This window comes from Fukomys damarensis, unplaced genomic scaffold, assembly GCF_012274545.1.
Source record: "Fukomys damarensis isolate Sample0158 unplaced genomic scaffold, DMR_v1.0_HiC HiC_scaffold_33, whole genome shotgun sequence".
NCBI classification, from domain to species: domain Eukaryota; kingdom Metazoa; phylum Chordata; class Mammalia; order Rodentia; family Bathyergidae; genus Fukomys; species Fukomys damarensis.
The window spans coordinates 10998194-11024445 of NW_022900945.1; the positions used below are offsets into that span (position 1 = coordinate 10998194).

The 26252-nt window shown below is 40.7% G+C and overlaps 1 protein-coding gene across 2 annotated transcripts in view; it reads left to right on the forward strand.

The window, feature by feature from the left end:
* Positions 1-26252, forward strand: part of St6galnac3 (ST6 N-acetylgalactosaminide alpha-2,6-sialyltransferase 3) — a 391438-nt gene that overhangs the window by 34085 nt on the left and 331101 nt on the right. Inside the window, exon 1 of one of the 2 annotated variants that reach the window (XM_010605157.2) lies at positions 11524-11569. The exons of the other annotated variant lie outside the window; for it this stretch is intronic. Within the exon in view, the coding sequence (XP_010603459.1) occupies positions 11564-11569 (6 nt within the window). The 5' untranslated portion in view covers positions 11524-11563. Of the gene's footprint in view, positions 1-11523; positions 11570-26252 lie in introns of those variants that run through there. 2 annotated transcript variants of the gene reach the window in all.

The following is a 26252-nucleotide window of genomic DNA, read 5'->3' on the forward strand; positions in this document are numbered from 1 at the left end:
TAGATATATTAAAAGGTAACAATATAGACAATTGTCATTACTACTTGAAGACTACTTTCAGGCACTGTTTTGTCATTCCCTCCTTCAAATCCTTGTAGAAATCCTCAAAGTATGTTCCTTATCTCCAGTGTCTCCAGTTTGTAAGTCTAAACTAGAACTTAGGTGAAATGATTTTGGTATGGCGAAGGTTTCACACTTGTTTATGATTATAAACAAGACTTTAATCTCAACCTGATTGTGAAACTCCTTGAAAAATGGGAGACATTTACAAATTCATGATTCTTTATTTTAGCTTTTGTTTGTGAAAGCAATTTTCTGTATAATGTATTGAGTTTGTATAATCAAGACTCCACTATAATTTTTTAGATAGGTAACTCAGTTTTGGCATAAATGCTGTTAGTTAGACATATTTTTGTTCTTGTTAATAATTTTTTCGAAAGAATTTTAGGTTCCTGATTTAGTTAACTCTCAGGGAACAGAGTCCTGTATTAATCACTCTCCCATTCATGAGATGAAATACACACATACTAAATGTATACATACTAAATGCATACATATTAAAGGAGGAGAAGTGTATTTTGCCTCATGGTTTAGTCCATGGCTGGCTGGCTCCAAGGCAGAAACAGCACAGGTAGAGGAACGTAGCAGAGGAAAGCTTGTCACATCATGGTGGGCAAGAAGCAGAGAATGACAGGAAGATCCAGGGACAAGAACACACCTTCTAGGTCATGCCCCTTGTGACTCAGCTCCATCCCAGGCCCACAGTACATTCATGAGGATCACTCCACTAGTGCATATCGTACACCCATGATCTCATCACCATCCAAAAGCTCCATCACTGAACCTATGAGGCTTTTGGAGGACATTCTAGATCTAAATGATAGCAGCCCCTAATCCCATGTTAGGAATCTGTGGACTAATAAAACCTGGCTTCTGCCTTCCAAGAAGTTGGAGTTGGGTTCAGGAGCACTCCAAGAGGAGGTCTCAGGCTAGACTGGTCTCCCTGGGAGGCTTGGAAGCAACTGGGTGTGGTGGGGCTAGAGCACTGGACGAGGAGTCAGGTTCATGGTATCTGTGGAAGGGTACAGAGGCACTCATGTTGAATCAGTGAATCACTTCTGGCATTCTTATTTTGAGGAGGAGGAGGAGCTTATTTTCAGTGCAGTAGGAGGAGATGGGAGCCCACTTAGGCTCATTGAAGGAACCATTCAAGAGCTGAAAGGTTTGAGACATACTTATCTTCCACAAATATACTAGAAATTAAATGCATGTCATAGTCTAAGAACTAATAATGTAATTTCTGTACACAGAAGAGGGAAGACTAGGTGTTTCCTCTTATGGCCATCTCCCATGAGAATTCAGACTAGATTGAAAGTTAATAGGGCATTGAACACCCACTCATCCACTACAATTCCAGAAAGAATGAATGTGTTTCTTGAAATGCGAATGTGTGGTTTGGAGTTGTTTGGAAAATTTTGTGAAGCACGTATCATGTGGACAAAATGAATACGGTTTGGTCCTTGCTCTAGAAAAGCATGTCATTTAGCAGAAGAAGATGGATACTCCAGGCTTTCCACTTCACTTGCCTAGATACGAAATACTTCCTAAAACTTGAATGAGTTATGTTGATGTTAATTTATCATAACAGAATTGTATTCCTTGCATTCGTAGTGTGCTTTCATCTTTTCAAAGTGCTTCCCATACTGTTTCTCCTGTCAGACTGTAGAGAAACCTGCACGTGGATGGAGCCAGGGCTGACACAGACTCCCAGGTACCTCACCTGCCTGCCACTTTTGGAGACAGTGGCTCTCCCCTTGCAGTTCCTTCCCAGCTCATGCCTTCTGGCTTCGTTTTCAGTCCACACACGGTGCCTCCTTTGTTCTGGTCGTCCTCGCTGTTGCCTTGGAGCCTCTACATGTCCCACTGTGCTCTTTGGAGCAAAGCTATTACAGAAATTGAATAAATTATAAATTTCATTGCTCAGACAGATCAATAAAGTGTATGATAAGAAGAGGCCATTATGGAGAATGAAAAATGCACAAGAAGATGCCCACAGCATGAGGCAACCTTCAGCCAAGAGAAGCTGAGCCTCTGGAAACACCAGCACCAAGCTGGCCAGCCTGGGGTATTCTGAAGCCTCCATTTGTCAGTATATAACAGGCTTCTGCTGAGAGGCCCAGTCCTGGGTACTGGACAGAGACATCCTGTGTCCTGGAGCTCAACAGTTTAGCCAAGGAGATGGATGGTACGTAGCTTATTGTAATACAGGGTCGTTGCTTGGTAGACAATAAGCACAGAGCCCTGAGAGCTCAGAGGAGTAAGAACCAGCTGTGGAGGGAAGACAGGGAGGCTTTCGTTACAGTGACCGCTGTGGACTTCGACTGTGGAGGATGGGTCGGACACTTTTAGGTGGCAGTGGTGCAGTCAGGGTGAGAGAATATTTTCCAAGGCAGGAAACAGCATCTGCAAGTGAGCCTGAATTGTACCTGTAATGAAAACATCGAGGGACTTTTAGGTCCAGATTTCTTATTAGGATATTTTACGTCTTTTCGATCTAGTGCAGTTTAGAGAACTAGCCTTACCTTCCTATTACGCTTGCCTCTACATCTCGCATTTTTACTGTTTAAAAAGATGAGAAATGGGCACAAAACAAAGAGACTCTGGTATAGGTGTCCAATGATATAGGACACCCATGGCCTGGAGGTCTCAAGCCCAGAGCTCTAGGGCAGCACCCTGTCCTTCTGACCTCATTGGCTTCCCAGAAGGAAGAATCTGAATGTCCAGATTGATTATCATGCTGGCCAAATGGAAGAACAAATCACAGAAGGGACCTACTGCATGGGTGGTTCTCTTTCCTCCAGTGTCCCAGGATGCGGCCCAAATCAGCCCTGTGAACTTGACTAGTCCATGGTAATATCTTTTCCATGGAGAGGGAAGAGAAGACGCAGAAAGAGGAGCCTTGAATTCTCCTGGAAGGAAACTAAGTTCTACCCACAACTTAGTTGTGAAATCTGATATAGGGTCGAGATGAGATGAATAAAAACAAAACAACAGAAATGTGCTAAAAAGAGGTTCTTCTGCGATTACCTTTAATCTCTCTTCTATATTCCCTCCCCGCTTTTTAATCTTATTTCTATCTGTCAGGCACAAGGTTTTATCCTCTACCTTGTCTCTGCCTTTCCCTAATAAGGTAAGTTTTGATAAATTAATTCAGGGGAAGGACTACACACTTTGGAGTCAGAGGTGAGTTTTAATCTAGGAACTATTATCAGTTTAGCTTCATAGGCTTTGGAACGTTATTATCTTGGCCCTACTTGCCTTAAATGTAAATTGGGGAATAAATTTGTTCCTTTAGACTTCTAGGAAGATTAAATAAGATGATAACTCAACTGTAATACCCGGCATACTACCTTACAGTCCAGGCATTCAGTGCATAGTAGATATATTTTTTACACTGTTAATTTCTTAGTAATTGGTATGTGTGGTATTCTGAAAAGAGCTCTAAACTGAGAGACCAGTTCTGGCTGTTATCAGCTGTATGGCCATGGGTGACTTATCTATCCTTTACTAGTGTCACTGTTTTTTTTTGTTTTTTTTTTTTGAAAAATCAAGAAAATTATACATTCCTCAGATTCCTATGAAGAATAATTTAAAAAAAACATATGAAACACTTTAATGTGGTATTTTACAGGAAAAGTGCTTTTAAAATGGGAGCCTTGGCTCCTCTGTCAGGCTTATAAAAAGTTTCTAACTTGTTTTATTTTTTACCAGTGACTGCCTCAGTTCTTCGCAGGATTATATCTAGTTAGCACAATGCAATGTTAAGTGCGAAATGCTGGATGTCCACCCAGTCCATTTTCTTATTCTTCTTTATCCTAACCATCTTCTCTGCATTTCCCTGTCTCCCTCCTAGACTAGTGCAGTCACCTCATGAGTCCACCAGTGGAGAGTAGGAGTGATGTGTGCTGCTTCTGGGCTTGCGCAGTAACTTCCGACCTGTGTTCTTAGGGGCTCTCACTTCCCTTCTGGCAGCTGGGATGCCTTAATGCTCTTTCTTCTCCCTTCTTTCCCCAAGTTCAACTGAGGCATCTGGGCAAAGCCAAACTCTGAAGCACTCCCGAAAGAACCCTGGACTGAGAAGTGGAATGAGGTTTAAAATGGTTGTACACTTAACAGTTATGTGACCATTCGATTTACTTATTCAAACTTTTCCTTCTTATGAAAAGAAAATTCCATATCCTATGTGATTTTGGACTATTTAGTTTTTGGGGTCTCAGATTATTCACCTGCAAAACATGTCACAGAATCATGAAGGATAATTAGGACAATGCATGTCAAGATTTTAAGTTTGTAGAGGCTTAGCGAGTACATCATCTGAAATGGTAGCCAGTGTCCTCTGCCTGAGGAGTAACTGGCAAAACTTTTTCCCTCATTTTGTACATTGTCTTTTCACTCTACTGATCAATTCTTTTGCTGTATAAAAGCTTTTTAGTCTGATACATCTTATTTGTTGATTCTTGCTGTTATTTCTTTTGCAGTTGAGGTTCTGTTTAGAAAATCCTTTATTATACCCATGTCTTCAAATGTTTTACCTGTTTCATATTCCAGAAAGTTTAATATTTATGTTTAGATCTTTGATCCATTTTGATTTTGATTTAGTATATAGTGAGAGATAAGGGTCCAGTTTCAGTCTTCTGCACACAGGCAATGAGTTTTCCCAGAAAGACTTGTTGAATAGGCCATCTTTCCTGCAATATGTGCGTTTGCCTCCTTGGTCAAAGATCAAATAGCTGAGTGTGTTTGGAAAGTTTCTGTATCTTCAGTTCTGTCTCATTGATCCACATATCTGTTTTTATTTAGCACCATGCTCTTTTTATCATTGTGGCTTTAAAGTGAAGCTGGAAGTCAGGTATATCTATGCCTCCTGCTTTGATCTTGTTGCCCAAAATTGCTTTTGTTATTCTGGTTCCATATGAAGTTTAGGATTGTTTTTCCTAGATCTATAAATCATGATGTTGGTATTTTGATCGGGACTTCACTGAATCTGTGTAACACTTTTGGAAGTATGACAATTGTGACAATATTGATTCCACCTATCCTGGAGCAGGGGACATCTTCTTCTGTCCTCAATCTCATTTTTCAGAGTATTCTAGTTTTCTTTGTAGAGTCTTTCACTTCCTTGGTTAGGTTAATTCCTAGGTATTTCATTTTTCTGGAAGAAAAAAAAGGGTAGCATTTGCATGCTATATTCCTCCTGAGTGGATAAAATGTAGTAGCCTGAATTCAGAGACTCTGTAAGGGTACACATAGAGTTTCGCAGGCTCAGTATACCAAAAGCCAAATTTTAATGCCACATTAAATTTTCTTAATGTTGCTTTACATGTTGAAATGAAAGCAGTGTGGCTGCATTGGGTTAAATAAAATATATCGTTGAAGTGAATTCTTATTTTTAATATGACTACCAGAAAGTTTAAGATTTACATTTATAGCTCATACTACATTTCTATTGGACAGCCCTGCTGTAACATTAAAGTGTTATTATTTAGTATAAGCAGGCCTCCTTTAATACCTTTAAATGTGGGACCTGGGTAGTGGAAATGGAGAAGCGAGATTTCTTTAAATGGCAGGGATTTTTTTTTTTTTTTATCACAGGTCCATTACTGGGATGTGAGAGTCTGGTGCAGAGAAGTTGTTCAGCAAAGGGCAGCCATTGTTATGACCACATCCTTTCCTTTCTTCCAGAAGCAGCTCCCACAGTCACAGGCTACACTGCCTTTGAATTTCCTCATTAAGGAAAACACCCTTTTGTTTCCTCTTTTCAAAAGCCCTTTCTAAAATGTATTTGCAGTATCAAAGCTGAGCCTGTTTTTGTTCTCCTTTACAGCCTTTTTAATGTCACCATCTCCCTGAGCATGCAGTGTTAACAGCTAACCTCTCCCTGGATCTAATCTAAGGAAACTGAGAGCAATTAGCTTCTTTGGTATTAGGGAAATGGGTTTCAAGTCTAGCAGTTTCTACTTACAGACCTTTGCTTAGCTAATGCTTTTCTTTAATCAAATCACTGCCCCCTTAGATTCTAGTGGAGCGGGAGGCTATTATCCCATATTGAAGAGTGTATTATTTTCTTTGTTTTGGGTTGAAGATTCATAATTTTGACCACCTGCATGAAGCATGTGTTTTCCAGTACTGCTTTCTTGGAACTAAACGCGTGCAGCTCTCTCTTGTCTTCTTTTCTCCTCTTGTCTTCCCTCCTCACCTATCTTCACTCTCCCTGTTTTCCCTTCTCCTTTTATTCTCCTTAATTCCCTCCTTTCCTTCTTATCTCTCTTTTTCTGCCTTTTCCCTTTTTATCACAAAGGCAAGGATGGAATGAAGATGATGCATCAGGGAGACTGAGCAACTGTTGCATTTGAGGCGAGCTAGCAACCAGAAGTCACTAACAGTTTTGTCTTAAAAACTTAACTGACTTACTTCTGTTGATATCTTCTGAGACCAGTGTTCCTTCTTACTTCCTGGTAGGAAACTCTGTGTTTTCACAGGGAGAGACCCAGGGAGAGAAGGGCTATTTTCTTTCTATTTAAGTAGGTTTATTGAGATATATTTCACTTAGCATAAAATCCACCAATTGAATGGGTTTTAGTGTACTCAGAGTTGGGCGACCATCTCTATTTAAACTGTGTTATTTCTTGGATTATCAAAATTAAGCACCTATTAACAATCATTTCTCATTCCCCTTAGCCCCTGGCAGCTACTAATCTACTTTCTGATTTTATGTATTTGTCTATTCTGGACATTCTCCGTGAACTTTCGGAATCATAGAAATTGTGCTTTTTTGTGACTAGTTTCTTTTACATGGCGTATTTTGAGATTTATTGTATCAGTACCTCATTATTTTATTGCCAGATATATTTCATTGTATGAATTTGTCATCTTTTTGTATCCATTCATCACTTGTAGTCACTTTTAGGATATTGCTAAGAATATCACTCTGAACATTTGTGTACTTTTTTAGTGGGCAAATGTTTCTAGTTCTCTCGGGTGTATACACAGGATGAGAGTGCTGGGCAACTATGTTTAATTGCCAAATGGTTTATTTAAAATGGCTGAATTACGTTACATTTCTACCAGAAATGTATGAGGCATACAGTTTCTCAACGTCCTTGTCAAAAGCTTTGCCTTAGCCATTCTTTTTTGTTGTTGTTGTTGTTACCAGGGATCACACTCGGGTCCTTATGCTTGCGAGGCAGGCAGCAGAACCTGAGCTAAATCCCTGACCCCACCATCCTTTTAATTTTAGCTATCCTAGTGGGTGTGAAATGGTATCTTGTGAATTTGATTTGCATTTTTCTGTGGATCAATGATGTTGAGCACCTTTTCATGTGTTTATTAGCTGTTCTTATATTTTTAAAGGAAATGCCTGTTCAAGTCTTTTTCCCATTTTCTTTTTGTTGATGAGTTATGAGAATACTCTATGTGATCTGTAATGCAAGTTCCTGATCATATAAGATCGGCTGGCATTCTCTGTCATCCTTTGGGCTTTCCTTTCACTCTCTCGATGGCATCTTCTGAGGTAGACCAGGTTTAATTTAATGAAGCATATGTTTGCTTCTATTTTGCTCTGCTTTGGGTGTCACATCTAAGAAATCACAGCCCAACTCAGAGAAGCCTCTTGTCTTTAATAACTGAAGATGGTGGCTTACAATTTCTGTCCAGCTTTTGTCATGCCTCAATGGCTTCCAGACCAAGGTTTGGCTGTACTATCAAGGAAGTGTGAAAATCTTATTTTCATAGCTGGCTGGTGGTATGAGGAAGGCACAGCTGCCAGGCATTTGGACACTGCAGCAATTGCTTTAATTGGACATTCCTTACCCCTCTCATCTCACTTGTTAATGGCTTTTTAAGTGAGATGCACCAGCCAAGTGAATTAGACTACTTGGCAAGTCAGTTCCTGCTCACTTGGAAGCGTTAATCCATGGAAAATAAGCAGAGGCCCTCAGCCAGGAAGAAACCTGAATTTCATTTGCAGAGGTGAAAGCAAAAAACTGTTTTTCCAGAGCACCTGTTTCCAAGTGCACGTTCATGGGCTGTATAGAAACAGGTTTCCTTATCTGTGTGCTCTCTCTACACATCATTAATTCATTTATTTTTATTTTTATCTTTGTAGTGCTAGGGAATGAAGTCAGGGCCTTGTGCATGCTAGGGAAATGATCTTCCCCAAGCTACACCGCCAGTCCATACTTCTTCATGTCCCTTTGTTTATTAGTACTTGCCACGTGGCTGTGAGGCACACAAGGAAGATCTGTTGTGGCACCTGCCTAAAAGCTTCTACTCAATGGAAAGAATAGAAAATACACTTAGGAAACAATTGGAAATAATTTGCTAATAATGTAAAATAATTTCTACCCACTCCCCTCCATGTACTTTGGTGTCAGTCAGCCGCTCTACTTAGATTTTCTTTCTAAGGGATGACAGTCCCCAATAACCAATGATTGTCAACTCCAATGTTTGTCCAAATCTGTGTTTATAGCCTTGACCTTTCTTCTGGGATCCACCCTGAATTTCTGCTGGCCTGTCTCACATCTTTATATAGAAATTCTAGATCACAAGTTTAATACATCTAAATCAAACTTCTTTTCTTCCTTCTTTCTTACCTCTTCTGGCCTCACCAGTCTGTTCTTCTCCTCTGATCACAGCATAACTACCTATCCCAGTTACAAATTCTCTAATTTCACCCTCAATCACTAGTTCTAGTTTGCATGATTTTCTTTCCCTTCCTACTGCCTTACTTACTTACTTACTTTATTTATTTATTTTTGGTACTGGGGATTGAACTCAGGTCCTTGCGCTTGCAAGGCAGGCCACCAAATCACTGAGCTAAATCCCCGGCCCCTCTTGCCTTACTTTAGACTTCTTTCCTGAATATTATAAGACTTCCTTATCCAGTTTCTCCCCTGATCATTTGTCTGCATTTCTGCCAACATTTTAAAAACGAAGACCCTCATGGTGCTAGTCTTTGTTGACAAATCTTAGTTATACTCCAGTGTCTAGAGAGAGAGGTCTGATCTTTATGGAACTTATATAGATCTATTAACTCTTGGCTCAACTTCCCTTCCTTGTAATTTTCTTAATTAGCTCTAAACTCCTCACAGGTCTCTCCTCAGACCATGGTCTTCTGTGCACCCATGTCTTTGCCATTTTCTTTCCTCTGCTGAGAGCATCCTTTTTCTTCTTCTGCATTTGGTAAGTTCCTGGATTCAAAGTGAACTTGGAATGGCCTCCTTGGGGTCTACACATAGACTTCCATTATGGTTCGTATCATGTTTTTCTGACTGTAGGCCAGATTTCCTCCTGCTCTAATCCCTTACTCTAGCCTCCTACCTCTCATTTCTCCATTGCTTCTTCTCCTCTCTCCATCTCTATCTGACTCAAATCGCTACCCTTGAACACAGCTACTCCTAGCTGTGAAGGGATTGTGTTGTGTGAACACCTAGCTTTGTGCCTCACCAGAAGAGAGGTTCCATGAATAGGGCCTAAGGAATGAACTCACTGAATGAAAGAAATATAATAACAACTACTTTCCTCATCCACTGAGAGACAATGTACCTAGATTTCAGATGAGTTTACATTATGGTCTAAGTGATTTTCATGTACTAATTTGTTGTTGTCAATAGTGGAGGGAGTTTGATGGGAACAGAAACCAGAAGAATGAAATGTGAGCAACTTAGCAAGGTTGGATTGCCATGGTGGGCAAGGCCAAGACTGTAGTGGCTCATCTGATCCTGTGTGTGGTGCCTGACAAGGTAGGTGGCATTAGAATGTGGCAGTTCCACGGACACTGGCTTAAAGGTCTCATTCAACATCATCTGCTGAGCTTATCCAAATCTTACAATCCATTGCTGCGATGTGAGACCAATGTTTCCTAGAGGATTTTGTAAGAATGAATAGGGTAACGCTTTTGTTGCCTGTGGCCAAGTCATTGAACATGACAAGTACATGCTTATCAAATGGAAGCTACTTCCTGTTTATTTTAAAATATATATACCATACATAAACACATATATTAAAAGCATATATATGATTATATATATTTACAAATAATTTAACTACTTCGGAAAAAATACATATATTTCTAATATATCTGATCAGTTCCCTTGATGATGGCCTTTCTTTATTTTCAGGCTGGACTCTAGGCTTTCATTCCTGAATGCTACAATGGAGTGCTAGGAAAGATGTGTTATTAAAGGCAGCAAATTGAAATTGTGCAATGAGAAATTCTTCCTAGGACTTATCCTTGGGGATATTTTAAATAGCAGTGTCCAAGGCTGTAAACACAGCTGAGAAATGTTGTTATTGCTTTTAAGGATCTCTTTTCCGAAATATTAAGACATCTTGATTTAATTGGTAAGCTGTTCTGAGATAGTGTTCAATTTAAATGAGGTTTGTGAAGTGGAGAATCACAAGACAGTCTCTCATGGAGCAAAGATTTCTGATGAAGTCTACCTTATTGCCGGGTGTCAGAAATTAAATCACTGTCTATTGTTATGAACTGATAGATCAGGTTCTCTTTTTGATGGTATAAACACTAGTGTGGGAGGCAGAAAAAGTGAGGATATAATTTTACCACTTCTGCATTGTGCTGTTTACTTTATGGTATTGAAAATGTTTTTGGCTCCCAGTACTGGAATGTCAGTTAGAATTTTCATAGAAAACAAAAAATATAGACATGTATATCCACTATGAAAGAGTCGTAATCTGAAAGGATTGTAGAGAAAAGTATGATTTTGTCTTTAAAAATGTCCCAGAAGCCTTCAGAGTCTATGATTGGGATTATTTTCAACTTACACCTTTCTTTCATTGTTTTTCCTCTAGTAAATGAGGAACAAAGAACTTGCCCTTTTTTTTGTCTGAGGAACGAAGTGGAATAAGTGTTTGCTGCATTTCCTGAAGCCCTAGACAAGAAAATACTGTCATTACTTGTCTCTGGTTTGCACAAAAATGAAGGAGCTCATTTGAAATTGAATTCTTTTACCATTAAAGCTGCACATGAACCTGAACTGATGCAGAATCTAAGATTTTTGAGATTATGTCAACACACTAGGTCTGGGAAATATTGTGAAGCATCCGATTTCTTAAGATAGTCCCGAACATTGCTAGGTTGTGTATTGTATTCTGTCAAACTACAGAATTCTTTTATACTATTTTATGGGTTCAGTTGGGTCATATCCGCCAAGGAAAAATTATAGGTGCAATTACATTAACCTTGATTACCATTGTACCATAGAGCTAGCTATAAACTTGGCTGCAAATACTGCAAAGCAGGAAAATCAGGCGTCCTAAGCAGGCATCTTTTGGCACAGGCAACTCTTTTTGCAGAGCGCTCTGACTTTTTTAGTTTCCAGCATCCTGGCAGATAACATATGGTGTTGGGTACAATTAGTTTCCTGTGCACCAACTCACAACTTCCAGTGGGATTCCGTGGAAGAGGAAGTGTGAAGCACAGATCTTTGGGTCCTTCAAGAGATTCTCAAAGCCCATCCATGGCCAATCAGCAATCAGGAAGGAGATGGTGGTAAGTGAGGTAGAAGCCCTCTGTGGGTGGAGGAATGGTCTGGAAGGGGCTGTGAATTTGGATTCTCATTCTCATGATTTTCTCTATGCCTTTAGCAAATGACTGCTTCTCTGCTGTTGCAGATGGAAGGAGTCATGAAAATGCTCTTTCAGTATCTTGAAGCCATAAAAGGCTACAGAGATGCTAAATATATACCATTTAGGATGCTGTTTTCCTGTGTTCTTAGGGCAGTTGCTATTTTAGGACCTAAGTGGATCGGAGGAGAACAGTGCTGTCATGGGGTAAGACGAATAGGAATGTTAAACTGGGTGCAGTGTGCTTCGCGGTGAAGAAGGAAGCAGCTGTGACTTAGAGACTCACCCTCACCCTTCGTCATGGTGGCAAAGCTGTCTCATGCCATGTTTTTGATTTTTCTCCCCTGTTCATTTTTGTTAGAAGTCTCCTTTGTGATAGGAGAAAATGACAATTATCTTCTCCTTGTGTTGTTTCCATTTTTGGTAAGCCGTGGGCAGAGTTTACACTGGATGAAATTTCAAAGGCTGTTTTTTGTGGAAAATCATCCCCTTTTGACAATGGCAAAATGGTAGGGGAGAGAAAATAGCTGGCTTTATTTTACCAGGTCCAACCTTCTGCAAAGGCTAAATTCAAGGCCCTCCTCTTGGCTTTGGGAATCTAATTATTGTCACTTCCTGCCTGTGGATTTCCTGCCTAGAACTGTCCTGAATTTTATGTTAAGCTGACTTTGCCCTGTGATGTGTCAGAAACAACACTTCAACACATCGAGTTTAAAGATATAATTGGCTTTTACTCGAGGTTCATGAATCCAGCAGCACCCCTGAATGTGAAATGGAAAGGAGCTCCTTGGGCATGGCAGGAAAATGGGCTTTTGAAGCTACTTTGAGAAGGAACAAGGAAATGCCGCAGTACACAAAAGAAGCAGCTAACGTCACGTTACTTTAGTTTGCTTTCTTGGTGTGGAATAAAGCAGGGCGGCTTCTTTATTTTCCCTCAGGTGGGCTGGGCCCTTTCTAATCGGTGCCGTGAATGTGATTTTTTGGAAAGCTGGCTTGTTTCTCAGCTCGGTGTTACCGTGTGGAAGCTATCGTGAGTGACCCCAGTCTGGTTGGGTCTGATCTGCTGGGGTCTAGTGCAAGAGTTTGGTCCAAGACCGTGACCTCCCATGAATTCACTTGCCTACTCCTTGTGTCATTTCATCATCCGTGTCTCCTTGTCACCCTGCCGCCCACAACCCATGGTCTCATGTGCTGATAAGGAATGCACACAGCAGACTTGATACAGAGTCAGTGTGAACAAGTTATAGTTAAATGATACATTCTAGAGGAAAAGCAGTGTACACTAAGGTCATCTGCACACAAATTTTACATTATTTTCTCTTTTGTGTTATCTGTGCTATAGTACTTTTCCATTGAGGGGAAAAAAAAAAGAATCAATTGAAATCCCTGTTGCAGAGACAGATAAAATGAGATTTGGAATAAAATCTTGCAAAGATCGCAGACTGGCCCTGCAAGGCTGAATTTGGCCGTTATGGGCATTTTGTTCAGTTGGTACAAAGTTAAATTTAAATGCATCTAAGAGGACTTCAGATACACTCTGCTGCAGTGTCCCTCATTCTTAATATGTCCTCTGTTTTGGTTTGTCTGGTCCTAGAGTGATTCTGAGTGCATGACCCCACCTCTGGTTTAAAGATTTGTTTCTACTTTGAAGCTGTGGCTTCAAGATTTATTTTTTCTTTCTAAATATGGCAAGAAAGTATTTTAATACCAGAACAATAATTAGAAACCAAAAGAATAAAAGAAAAGAGACAAAAGTAAAAGGCAATATGAAAGGCAGGAAATAATAATAAATGGCAGCTACCAAAAAGGTCAAATATAATTTTTATAGTCACAATTCCTATAATAGAAGTGGAAAAATAAAATATAGTGATATCATGAAATAGTTAAAAATTAAAGAACTTTTAAAAAAACATGGTCAATGGCCATATGCACTAAATTACACTTAGAAAAAGCTATAAAGGATAAGCATGTCAAAATGAGCAAAAATGAAACTATGTAATATTTTAGCAATAAAAACTAGGAACTTTAAAATAGCTTAAAAATATATGTCTACTTTGTGTACGTCCGTGCTGTTTGACTTGTTATACCGAATATTAAATTACCTGTGTAATTCAACAAAGAAAAAAAAAGAAGGTAATGGTCTTCCCTCCCTTCAATTCTACTGTTTTGGAAGAACCATTGTTAAATAGATTACAAATCTGGGCACTTTTCAAAATTGTAGTAATTTTAGAAGACAATCCTCATGTAAGAGAAGGCCACGTATTTGAATACTCCTTGATCATAACAAAAAGTACTGAAACACAGAGGCAGCAAGAGACCCCATTGTGAGTTTAAAGAATAGTAATGGAAATAAAAGCAAATTACTGGAACAAGTGGCTTTCCAACAGGAAGGTGTATTGTAAAGTGGCATCCTACCGCTTCTGTGAGTTTAAATTGTATCCACCAAATATAAAATTCAAGCCAATTTTAGAAAAAGGAAGTCTGGAGGATAAGTACACGTTTAGGATAGAAGTTTTTTGTTTTCATTTTTTCTTAAAGTAAAATCTGTTCATCCCTTTTGATGTTTATTATGAGTTTGTAGGGTGGAAGAGGGTATTCCAAGAAAGTGATGTGATTGGAACACCTAAAGATGTGAGCACGTAAAATTACTTGGGATCTAACAAAAAGTCTTGAGGAGATTTGAGAAAACAAGGGCTGTGTAAGTTATAAACAGGATGTACTGAATACTGTTTTCACAGGAGTGGAAAAAATATCCCTGTCACAAAAGTTAAAATCAGTGTAATCTGAGGCATTCACAGTTCTTTGAATATCTTGTCCATATTCAGGCCTCCTGATTATATTTCTAAAGAAACTTATAAAACCAGATGTCTGCCTGGCAATTGGTTTTGATGAATCTCCAAATCTCAGCTCTGAGAAAATTTGACAGTTGTCAGAAAGCAGCTAGTTATTATGACTTAGCCAGGGCATTTTCTTATCTCTTGCAAGTATAGAACTATTGCAGAGAGATACTGCATCATAATATTGTGTTTATAAGGATTTCAGAACGTATAGTTTAATCCTCAGATTTTTACAAAATGACAGTTCATTTCTTGGATGTCAAAAGGTGCTTTAAGACATATACTACCTGAATATGGTTTTATTATCACCAATCAAAGTGTCTTGGTACTTTTTAATTTAAGGATATTTATTTTATGGGAATTATCTTGCCAAGAACTTACCCCATGACAGGGATGTTGCTTACAGTAGTGCTGTTCTGAAGCCTGAATGTGCATCAGAATAATTTGTGGGGACTTGTGATATATATAGTTATTGGATACCTCCCCACCCCCTCAACGTGCTGATTTAGTACATTTAGACTCAAATCCAAGCATCTATACTTTTGTTTTTTGTTTTTTGAGTTTTTTGTACGAGGTATTGAACTCGGGACCTTGTGCTTGCCAGGTGGGCAGCAGCACCACTTAGTTAAATCACTGGGCCTGAGCATCTATGTTTTTAACAAGCATCATGGCCAATTCTGGACCACAGTCAGGTTCAAAAAAGACTGATTTGAGCAGAATTGATTTATTTAAAAGCATTTTCAAGTGGCTTTACTTGTGCTCTTCAGTAAAAGTAGCTCCTCTTGTTCCAGTAATCTCTCTGCCATTTATCCTTTCATTGTCTCACTTTGGATTCTTCTCCTGGTCTCTGTCTTTTGGGTCTAGACCCACTGCTCACTAATGAGAGCCTGTGGCCTCTAAAATGAGCTGAGATTCACAGTTGATACAAATCCAGAAAGAGTGACAGGTTATTCTGCTGAAAGATACTGGAGGAAAAAGAATAGTGTGATAGAAGTCTAATGATGTTATTTTATTTTGTTCAGTATCTTTATACTCTTGGTTGCTTTTCTCTTTAGCAAATGGAATTTTATGCAGAAACTCACTTTATAAAGCAGAGGAGAGGATGCAGAGCTCTTCTGGCTGGCAGCCCTGCCCTGTTGGCCTCTTTGATTCAGTTCCTACTATCCTCAGGCCCCTTTGCCTCACACGAACCTGAAAATTGCTGTGGCTTTTAATTAAGCTTTTGTGTCTCACAGAAAAGCAATAAGTATATTGCAATGGCCTTGCATGTTTAAGTAGTGTAGGATAACTGGTATTTTCTCCATCTAGCATTGCTTCTTAATTTAAATAGTTCATGTGTAATCCAAAGGGTTTTCATCATAAACCTATCTCTAATTTTTATAGGAAAATTCAAATGGAAACTAAGCATTAAGTTTAATGTTTTGGAAGAAGATATTCATTCAGCAACTAGTAAGAGCTTTCTAGGTATGACACCCATCAGTTTATAAAGGACAGTACATCTCCTCACAGAATCACCTAATGTTTAAATGAGAAGACCAGACATTCTCATCAAATATTGCTTCTCTATAGAGGTCCTGTTTCCTCAGCTCTCAAAAGAAATAGGAATTTCCTGCATGGATGAGTTTAAATCTAGGTGATTATTCCAGAGCCATCAGAGGTACAGGTTTGGCTGGGGAAAGAAATTGATTTTATTGTCACTGAAGACTCCCCTGGGATGGAGCAACATTGAAGGCAGTGTATCCTAGAATGTTGGCTTTTGCAGAGGTTTCGAGTATGCTTGAAATGTAAATGATCCCTGATTTAATTAAACTTTGAGTCCCTACTACAGGGAGGCGCTGGGGAAGCCTGGGCCTACATGTGGGATGTGGACTCATTCCTCAAGGGGTTTGCAGTTTAGCTAGAAAAGGTGGACCTGGGAACAAGGGAAACACAGTGAGCCCAAATGAAGGACTCAGGCTCCATTGTAATACAGAATGCATCATGTAATTGAGGTGATTGAAATCATCAGACTACACAGACTCAGAAGACCCAGCAAGATTTCTTGAATGTGCTGCGACCCTCAAAATTTACTTCCTTCAAATTTTTCTTGTAAAGTAAGGACATCAAGAACTCTAAACTCTTTCGGATGTGCTGCGTATCTCATTTCCAGGAGAAGATTTATGTTCTCCCTGCCTTTTCAATCCTGTTTTCCTATCCTATGTACTATAAACCAAACCTCATTCAGGAGAATAAGAGATGAATGCATGTTCTAAAAGAATACAGAATTATGACAGCTGAAATGGCCATGGTTTCTTTCGTGAGATGAGGAAATTAAACACGCGGGGGAGAAGCATAAGAATGAAATACTCTAGGATTTTCCAAGTCCCTACAGCGAAATCAAAGGTAGCTGCAGTGATGGAATCTCAAATGACAGAATGAACCAATGCTGGACACACTCAGTAGGGATAAGGTCTTGTGAGACCTAAATGGGTGGTGATATAGTGGTAAGGGCATGTGTCTGAGGAGGGAATGCCAAAGACAAACCCCGATTCCATCAGAGACCGGAAATGGTTACTTCACCTTTCTGTGCCCCTGTCCGGTGTGACAGTCTCTATCACATGCCCCTCTGGGTAAAGCACTTAGCTTCATTCCTGGTGCCGAGTCAGTGCTCAGCAAACGTGAGTTGTTACCACCACCACCAGCATCGTTTGCTAATGAAAATTAAGCTTCATGGGTAAGCCCATAATTTAATGCCAATACCCCCTTTTAAATACCTCAAAAGCACCAGCACTTTACAGATTCGGTGGGGAAAAATTCTAAGAGAAATGGATGCCATGACCTCAGTAGTACTGAACATAACACCTCTGTCTAGTAGAGACAGTAGCATTTGAGGCAGGAGCATTTTCACTGTTAATGAGTTTGTATTTGTCTGCTCTGGTTTCTAAAGAAGCGAGGGTCATCTCGAAATCTGGGAATCCCCTCCCAGTGTAAAATGATCTTCTTAGACAGTTGGACTGGGACCTGCAACAACACCAAAGAGGGTGAGTGGAGATTGGTTGTGTCTTCTTTCCCTCTCGCTTGCTCTCCGTTTGTTTCTTTCTCCATTTATTCTCCCACTGAAGCCCAGAATAACTAACCGGGCCGTGTTTCTCAAGCGAATTTCCTCATCTACCTCAGGGCCGTAGCCTCCTGTGGGTGATCTGTGATGGGACAAACAGGAAGCTTTGGGGACTGTGCTTCCCATTTGGAATAACGTGGGAGGGAAGCTGGGCAGGTTGAGAGCACCATGTGGCTGCCTAATCAGAAAATGTTGAAATGGAAAGATGTTGGAATAGAAAATCAAATGTCATTTATTCATCGGCCCACGCTTTCACAAGTACCCTCCTGGAAGCCGAGCGTATTCTTTGCAGTGGTGGCCTTCTAAATGTCACACTGCAGCAGGGTTTCTGTTTTTAGTAAAGGCTGCTCTCTAAGGCAATTAGATAATAAAGTAGTAGCCACCCCTTACTGAGTGCTTGCTGTGTGCCAGCACTGTGCTCATCACTTTCTTTACACAGCCTCATTCCATCTGGACACTGTCCCTGTGCGGTAAGACACCGTCATCAGCATTTGCAGTGAGGGGAACCGATGGTTAGAAACAAGTACTTCGCCCAAAGTCACCAGCAGTGAGTGGCCGATTCAAAACAAACCTGGACCCACCTGACTTCAGGCTGTGCTCAGAGCCGCCTAGCCGGACTTCTGTACTTGTCTTGGGTACAGTCTCCACGGAGGATGTTTCAGTGTGGATGCAAATCAGGTTCAGGCACAGAGATCATTAGGTGCAGGCTCAGGTTATGTTTAACATATTCACCTCTCTCTTATTCCTCCTTAGGATTCCTTAAAAAATTTTTTTAAAGACAATTTTCTTTTTTTTTTTTGTAACAACCGTATATCATGGACAATCACCCGGATTAATGCATATGTAGCTCCTAAAAACTTTATTAAAGGTTTTTTAAATTGATAAGTAAACTCAAAAAAACCAAAAAATACAAAAATAAAGCCAGGTGTGGTGGCGCACGCCTGCAATCCCAGCACTCAGGAGGCTGAGGTAGGAGGATCACTATTAGTTTGAGACCAGCCTGGACTACATAGTGAGTTCCAGGGCAGTCTTGACTACATAGTTAGACCCTGTCTCAACACCCCCCCAAAAAATTGATAAGTAAAAATTGTAAATATTTATATGTGCCACCCGTTGCTTTGATATTTATATACATAATAAAATGGATAAATCCAACTAATTAACATGTATTAGCTCACATTTTTTGTAATAAGAATACTTAATATCTAGTCATTTTCAGTTTGCAAATGTACAATATATACATGTTATATAACATCATAACCTGTCATCTCCATGATTTACAGTAGATCTCTTGGACTTATTCCTCTTGTCTGGCTGAAATTTTGTGTCTCGGGCAAAATCTTCCACACGTATATTTCTCTCTTTTTTGTTTGTCTTTCTGATGCTGGAGATTGGATTTCCAGGGCCTTGTGGATGCTAAGGAAGGTCTGTTCTACTAATCTACGTCTCACCCCAAAGTATATCTTTCATGGCTATGTAATGTGATTTGGTTACATAATTCATCCAGTCATTTTTATATTGATTTGGATACATCATAATTTAGTCAATTGTGCTTTTATCAATTGGCATGGGTTCTCTTCCTCTGGAAAGGAATACAGCGTGTGATGCTGAAGCTCTGTGCAAATGAGAACCTATTCACATGCTAAACAGCAGACACCTTTTTGGGAAAGGGACTGGTTTAGTTTCCCAGCTCCAGTATTTCATTCCTTGGCATTTGTCAACTGAATATACTTTGATCCTCTGAACACCGTGGTTCTGTGATGTTCAGCCTCGGCAGCTACTATACTCTTTCTAAGGTTGATGTTCGAGTCTGCAGTTCCCTAACTCAGGGTCACCCTTCCTGTGAGCCCAGAAGTACCCTTTTTTTTTTTTTCTAACCTTTCATCTGTGGATTAGCTTTTGTGCCTTAGCAGCATCCCACAATGAAGGGCATTTGGTTAAGCCAAGTAGGAAAAAGTTTGAACTAAAGCAACTTAGAGACACTGGATGGATGAATCATATTAAAGGTAACTGCTGCAATCAAGGTAGCTGAAGCAGAGAGATAAGAGGAGGTTGCCAAGAGTTCTCTGTCAGTTGGATAAAATACTCACCATTGTTATTTTACATAACATACAGAAACCATTGTGTACTCATAGAGCTGGAAGGAGCCTCAGCGATTTCCTCCATTGCCCTCATTTTACAGATGAGGAAACTTCTTAGCAAATCTGCAAGAGCCCGAAATTCTATTACCCAGAAGAGACAGGGAAGGTGTCAGGAAGGAGTTGGGGCTAGCTTTAGGCAGCCACATCTGCATAATAGTAGTAGCTTCAATTTTTCTGCATACTGCACTAGATCCATTTGTAGCAATGAACCTATCTATCCCTCCATATTATAGTCATCAAATTAACTTCAGTAACTATATAGGCATTATTAGCTTAAACCTTTGAGTCGCAAAAGTATTCGGTTCACCAAGCACGTCTACCATGTGCATTTAAGGAGATTCTTCATTGAATAGTAATTGTAGCAACTCCTGCCTTGCTCTCGTAATATCTTCTATTAAAATAATTTGTGCTTCAAATGTCTTTGTATGAGCTGTTCAAAGTACCCTGCAGGAAATACTTAGTTAAGTCCATCCTTTGAGACAGCACATGGCAGTCGTGGGGACACATGCTGGGAGCTCCTAGAATTCAAACCTACACCCGGTTTTTCTCAGATATGATCCTTATTCATCACATTAAAATAACATCTTGGGTGGTCAAAGTTCTTTCATGTTTATTGATGAACTAGAGCCTCATTAAACTCCTCTGAAATAGTAGTGGGAGATATTGTGATAGGTGATCAAAACAAGATGGGAAAGTCCTTTTTGACCCTATCAGCACCAAAACATTAGTGATGGAACTATACCCCAAGACGCTTGATGGTAACTCTCGATGCTTTTGCTAGGTTGTATCACCCAGAGACCTACTTTCCTTGAGAATGCAGTGGTGCCTTTAAGGAATAACCTTTATCTTTCTGGTTTATGACACATAACTTACTTATTCCTTATTATAGGAAGCCAGGTAGCTTCCAGGGGCATCAGGACACTACGTACATATCCACTGATAAAAACCAGCATCATTTTGTTTCAGGATTATTGTGATGCAGGTGGTATTTGGCAGTGACAACGTCTTTGAAGAAAAAGAAAAGGCTGCTTCTCAGCCCTTTGGCTAAGAGCAAGTGTAGAAAAAGCAAAGGCTATTTTGATTAGACCACAACGCCAGGTGGGACTAGTGGTTTGCGAGTCATATTGGGTGTGTGTGTGTGTGTGTGTGTGTGTGTGTGTTGGTGCAGTTCGGTATTTTAAGGCCAACTTTGGCTGTGTCTTCCATCCTCATTACCTGTAGGCAGTGGTTATGTTTGGCAGTACCGCTGCTGCAGTGTTGTGTTTCATATGTGCCATGGGGTGACAGAAGTTCGGTATTTTAAGGCCAACTTTGGCTGTGTCTTCCATCCTTATTACCTGTAGGCAGTGGTTATGTTTGGCAGTACCGCTGCTGCAGTGTTGTGTTTCATATGTGCCATGGGGTGACAGCTCCTCATTACTAACCACTCTCAACCAAGACTACAAAAGTCAGTTGTAACCGTTCACTTCAGTGCACAGACCATGCTCGTGTGCATCGTGGTGTCATTTTCCTTCTGCCCTGGCTTCTGCCTCCCCTACTGCTCCTTGTGTTGCTAGGCTGTGAGGATAGAAGAACCCACCAAATGGAGCCAGATTCACGCTCAGTTCTTCCTCACAACGTCAAAATTAAAGTGAAATAAGATGGAAATCGAGACAGGTTCTAGTGCCAACCCTCACTGAACTCAGTTGGAGGAATCGAGGTTTGGGATTTAGGTATCTGGGATGGGTCTTTGTTGGTAGCCTTCTTGGAGGTGGGACCTTGTTTGTGACAGTTTCCTTTACTACAAAATAAGAAGGCTAATAATACTTGCCTCATAAGGTAATTGTAAGAATTAGACTGTGTATGAAGTCTCAAGTTTATACCTAGATGTAATATTTTTCAATAAGAGGAAGTCCGTGTTTCTCAGATTATCCTGTATTATACACAGGATATTATACACAGGATAATCTGAGAAACACTGACTTCCTTTTAGACACTTGATTTACTCTCAAGAGCTTCTGATTCCCATCCTCACAGATTTTGATGCAGTAGTTCCGGGTGGGCCCAGGGAATCTGCAGTCTTATAGGCAGACAGTCTGAGAATCACAGTTAGAAATTCCATCCCTTAGATTCTAAGCAAATGGGCTGTGTAATGAGCTCTTTAAATTTGTCTGCACTTTTGTAAACGGGAAGAGGCCCAAAAGACGGGGAGAGAGAAGGCCAGAGAGAGGATGGGAGAGGGTAAAAAAGAATTACATTATGTTGTGTACATGTACTAACTTGTCACAATAAATGTAATCATCAAGTACTGAAATGTGTACTAGCAAAAAAAATTAATAAACTTTTCTGGATTATGGTCAAATTCAGTATAATTTGCAGAGGCCACTTGAGCCACTGGAAATAGCTTATAGCACAGAAGATGTTGTGGAATCAATTTACTGATTCACTTCAAGCTGTTCCTGCTCCTTCTCTCTGGCAAGGTGGCACAGCTGTAAGAAAGAGAACTATACCGGTAACTTTGTCTCTTGGGAGCCCTGGGCTTTATTTCCCAGGACGTGAAGTCTTCTCCAGCCTAAGGAGGAGTCCAGTAAGTAGGACTGGAAGACTTTCAATCCCCACTTCCAGGACTCTTGCCCCTGCTCCAGAAAGATGGTGGGTGTCACAGACAGTTGTTTCAAAGGAGGAAAAGCCTGAATCCTCGGCTTTTGCGGGGCTTGTGTCACTCCAGTTGTACTTGTCTATATCATCAGTTATGGAGCCTAGGCTCCCCAGGCATTCGATATGGTTGGCTGCTAATGAATATGAGGTCCTAGGGGAGAAGCTTGGTCTCAAGAAATGAGAGAGTAGCAGATGTTCCCCGTACATTATCTGACAGCTGACTCAGGAGGTGCTATCTCCAGTTCTCATCCGTCTGCTCTATCTTGAGTCTAGATACCCATTAAGCTTCCTGCTGCCAACCCCTCTCTGAGTATACCAGCCACTGTGTTCCCTTCTGTCCTATCCAGGGCACAGATAATCTAGAAAGTTGGGAAGTAACTGGCCTCTCATCATAATCTCAGGCTCAGCTACTCTGTAGGATCAGCCCCAAGAGATCCAAGGAAACATTTTCTTTGTCCTGTGGTCCACGTCAGGCTATATTCACCTCTTATTGAGAGGCAGCATGGTAGCTGGAGAGAACTGGGCTGGAAACTGGCAATGCCACCACGAAATCCCTATGTTCCACCCTTCTTCAACATTGGCTGAGTTGCTGATCACTCAGGAAAATCCCAACTCTCCTTCCAGCCTAGCATAGCTGTGCAGCTGGAACCTGGATGCCTGAACCTTTGTTCCTCAGTTTTCTTCCCCAGATTATGGACCCTCCCGGTTCACCTTCTTGATCCTCTTCCCTTGCTTGCCTTGTCCTTCCAGCTCTTATTGGCCCTGCGAACAGGGGCCTCCGTGATCTTCACATCTGATCTGCATAGCTCAGCTGCTCTGTCACTTGCTTTCTCATTTTGCCCAAGCTCTTTCCGAACTCTGATGGAGCAGAGCTGCATCACCCCTGCACTTTCCTTTCTCTTTCTCTGTGCCAGTGATGAGCACCTGCAACCAGCCTTGTCATGTTTTTACCATCTTGTCTTCAGGGCCCACCTCAAAGTGACGTACAGGTTTTTGAAGGAAAGTAAGTCAGTATTGAGGCCGAGCAAGACTCTGATCTTGGTAATCTTTGCATGTAAAAAAAATACAAACTTTCTGAAGAAAGTTATTCTCCATGTGAAGCTGCCAGTGGTCAGTAGCTCAAGAAATGCCTTTGTTCTATGTATAATATGTAAATGAAATGAATTCATGGCAGTGGAGACCTGTGCTTTTAAATGAGCTCTTTGTAAATCAAAGGTGGCCAATATTCTGTAAATCCTCCCCAGATAGGATTTCTTACAGAAATACTGGCTGACTCTGTAATGACTGTGGCTGCTTTGATATAAAGATGTAGTCAATATCTCATGAAAAAAGATTTCAACTTTACTTCCACAATATAGAGAAGAGGAAATAGTGATGCTTTCATATCCTACTGACTCAGCCACCAACTGCTTTATAATTTTTTAATTGATTTGTCTGGAAGAGTCTATTCCCTGTAGAACTCACAGATCTCCATTTATGTAGGGGAGAAAATTGTCATCCAGTCCCTGTGGCTGCTTGAACTGCCATTATTGATGCGATGAGCTCTTTGTTCCTCATTTTGATACAGATAGGATATTGAACTGAAGAAAATGCACGAAATACATCTTTCTCCACTAATAAACCAAGAAGTGGTAGCACTGCAGTTCGTTAATTCAAGATTTGCTTTGCTTTGTCAAATGGATCTGCCATTAATTTCACTCAGGCCGCACAAAACTCTCCACCAGTGACTTGCTGAAATAGAAGGAGGGTTGTCGAATCGTTGTTAGAACTTGTCTTGATGATGCTTGATACAGATTTAAGAGAGAAAAAGCAAAAGCAATCCATTGTTCTGGGTGCCGCAGCCAGGAGCACCGGCTGCCGCTGTGAGTGGGAGCCTTTCCTTTCTCAGCTCTGCCTGGTCACAGTGAGCCAGCCTTTCCCTTCAGTGCCCGCGTGAGACAAGCAGGGCCCGCCATGCATGAGTGATCCTCATTTGAAGAGAGAAAAAGAAATTGGATCCCTAAGTCTCAAAGCCGAGGTCTTTACACACTACACTCTAAGAGGCATTTCATTTTTAACTAGCTTAGAGTTTCCCATAGTAGTTTCACGACAACCCATACAAAGAAAATACTTCAGGAAGGAAAATAGATTTGCTAGAAATTAAGGGCATTACCTGACGGCTGAATGAATTCAGTACCCTGTCGTCCTGTTGTTTTGACGCAATCTCCGTTTCCCCTGTGCAGTTCTCGGGGTGCTCCGCCAGACCTCTCTGAACATCTTACTCAGGCTCCTCGATGCCGCTCTCCTACCAGGAGTTTCTCTGCTCACTTTGTCACCGAGGCCACACATTTTGGCGCTTGGTGCTGCCTTGTGTCACTCTGTGCTTCGTCTGTTGTGTTTCATTTTTTTTAATCGGTACCTGTTTGCAGTACATAATGATTGCATTTATTATGGGCAGTTTGTGCGTGTACATAACACATCTTCGTTCTCTTTTAGTGCCTTCTCCTCTCACCCCTCCATGCTCCCTCCAACTCCAGTTCCCCTTCCCATTTACAAAAGCTCTATTTCCATTTTTTCTTCAGTTCTACTTTCATCCCCTTTCTCTTCCCTCCTTTCCTGCTCCCTCCAATTTTATAGATGAATAGATGCACCTTGAGGCTATAATGTTGTGAGGTAAGTCAAACACATAAGTTTAAATATCGCAAGGTTTCTCTGATAGGAGCAACCCAAATTACCCACAAAGAGCGAATAAAATACAGACGATAGGCAATGGGGAGATCTTTTTCAGATGGGAAGGGGAACAAGATATGTTTCATGGGATTTACTGTTGCTACTAGAGTAGGACTGCATTTTATTAAAGGTCAAAAACTCGACCTTATTTTGATCTCAGACTGGGAACTATTGTCAGCAGCAAAGAAGTCCAGAACCAAATTTGCAGCCCATCTCCAGCAAGGTGTACAGAATCGTGTAGTGAATACTGTGGGTCATGACCCTCTTCCTGGCTTCCTCTAATGGTTTCTTCTCTTTCTTCCTCCTTTCTCTTTGAGGTGGATCTTTTCTCAGCTTCTTTCAAGGGATGAGTAGAGTACAAACTAACACAGATGCTCACAGGTGCTAGGCAGGCAGTCCTATGACCAGCCCAGAGATGGGACCTGGCCAGACTCCACATAGCTAGGGTCAGGCGAGGCCCAACTGGGGTGAGGGCGCTTTGCTGACAAACTTTTCTAGAGAAGTGAGAAATCTACAGCCTTAGCTAAATGCCACAAGTTTTAAACATAGGCTGTTAAAGCATAGGGGGTATAAATGTAGACACACACAGACATATACTTCTTTCTTCATGCACCTTGCAACCTGGGACAGATATTTGAGTGCCACATTTTCCTTTTGTATGACTGGTTTTGTACCATGTGACTTCAAGTTTTATTTGGTAGTTACCAAGTTGTAATGGCAGCACAACTACTGTGGCTATTGTAGTATATGGCCCAATGCCATTTGCTGGTCAGCAACAACTACTGAAGAATTTTGAAAGGAAAGCTAGTTGCCTCATTCTTTATGGACCATGACTGCGTTATATCCACTGGGTAGACACCCTCCAAACTCCAGACTTTGCTTAATGAATCTGTCTCTCTCCCAGACCCTAACTTTCCTGGGGTGCTGTGACTTCAAGGTCACCATAGTTGAACGTGTGCCTAACACCCAGGGAGAGAGAGCTCCTCCCTTTCACTCTAGCGTGAAGTGCCCAGTTGGGATCCCTCAGAGGGGCCTTATACTGAGATTTTACTACTCCAGATGTGAGATTCACAGACATTAGTATCATTGCTTCCCAAATACTGCTTCCTCCGAAATGTTCTGACATACAAAATACAAGAATTTCATTAAGTTGATATTGTTAAACTCTTTTTTTTTTTTTTTTTTTTT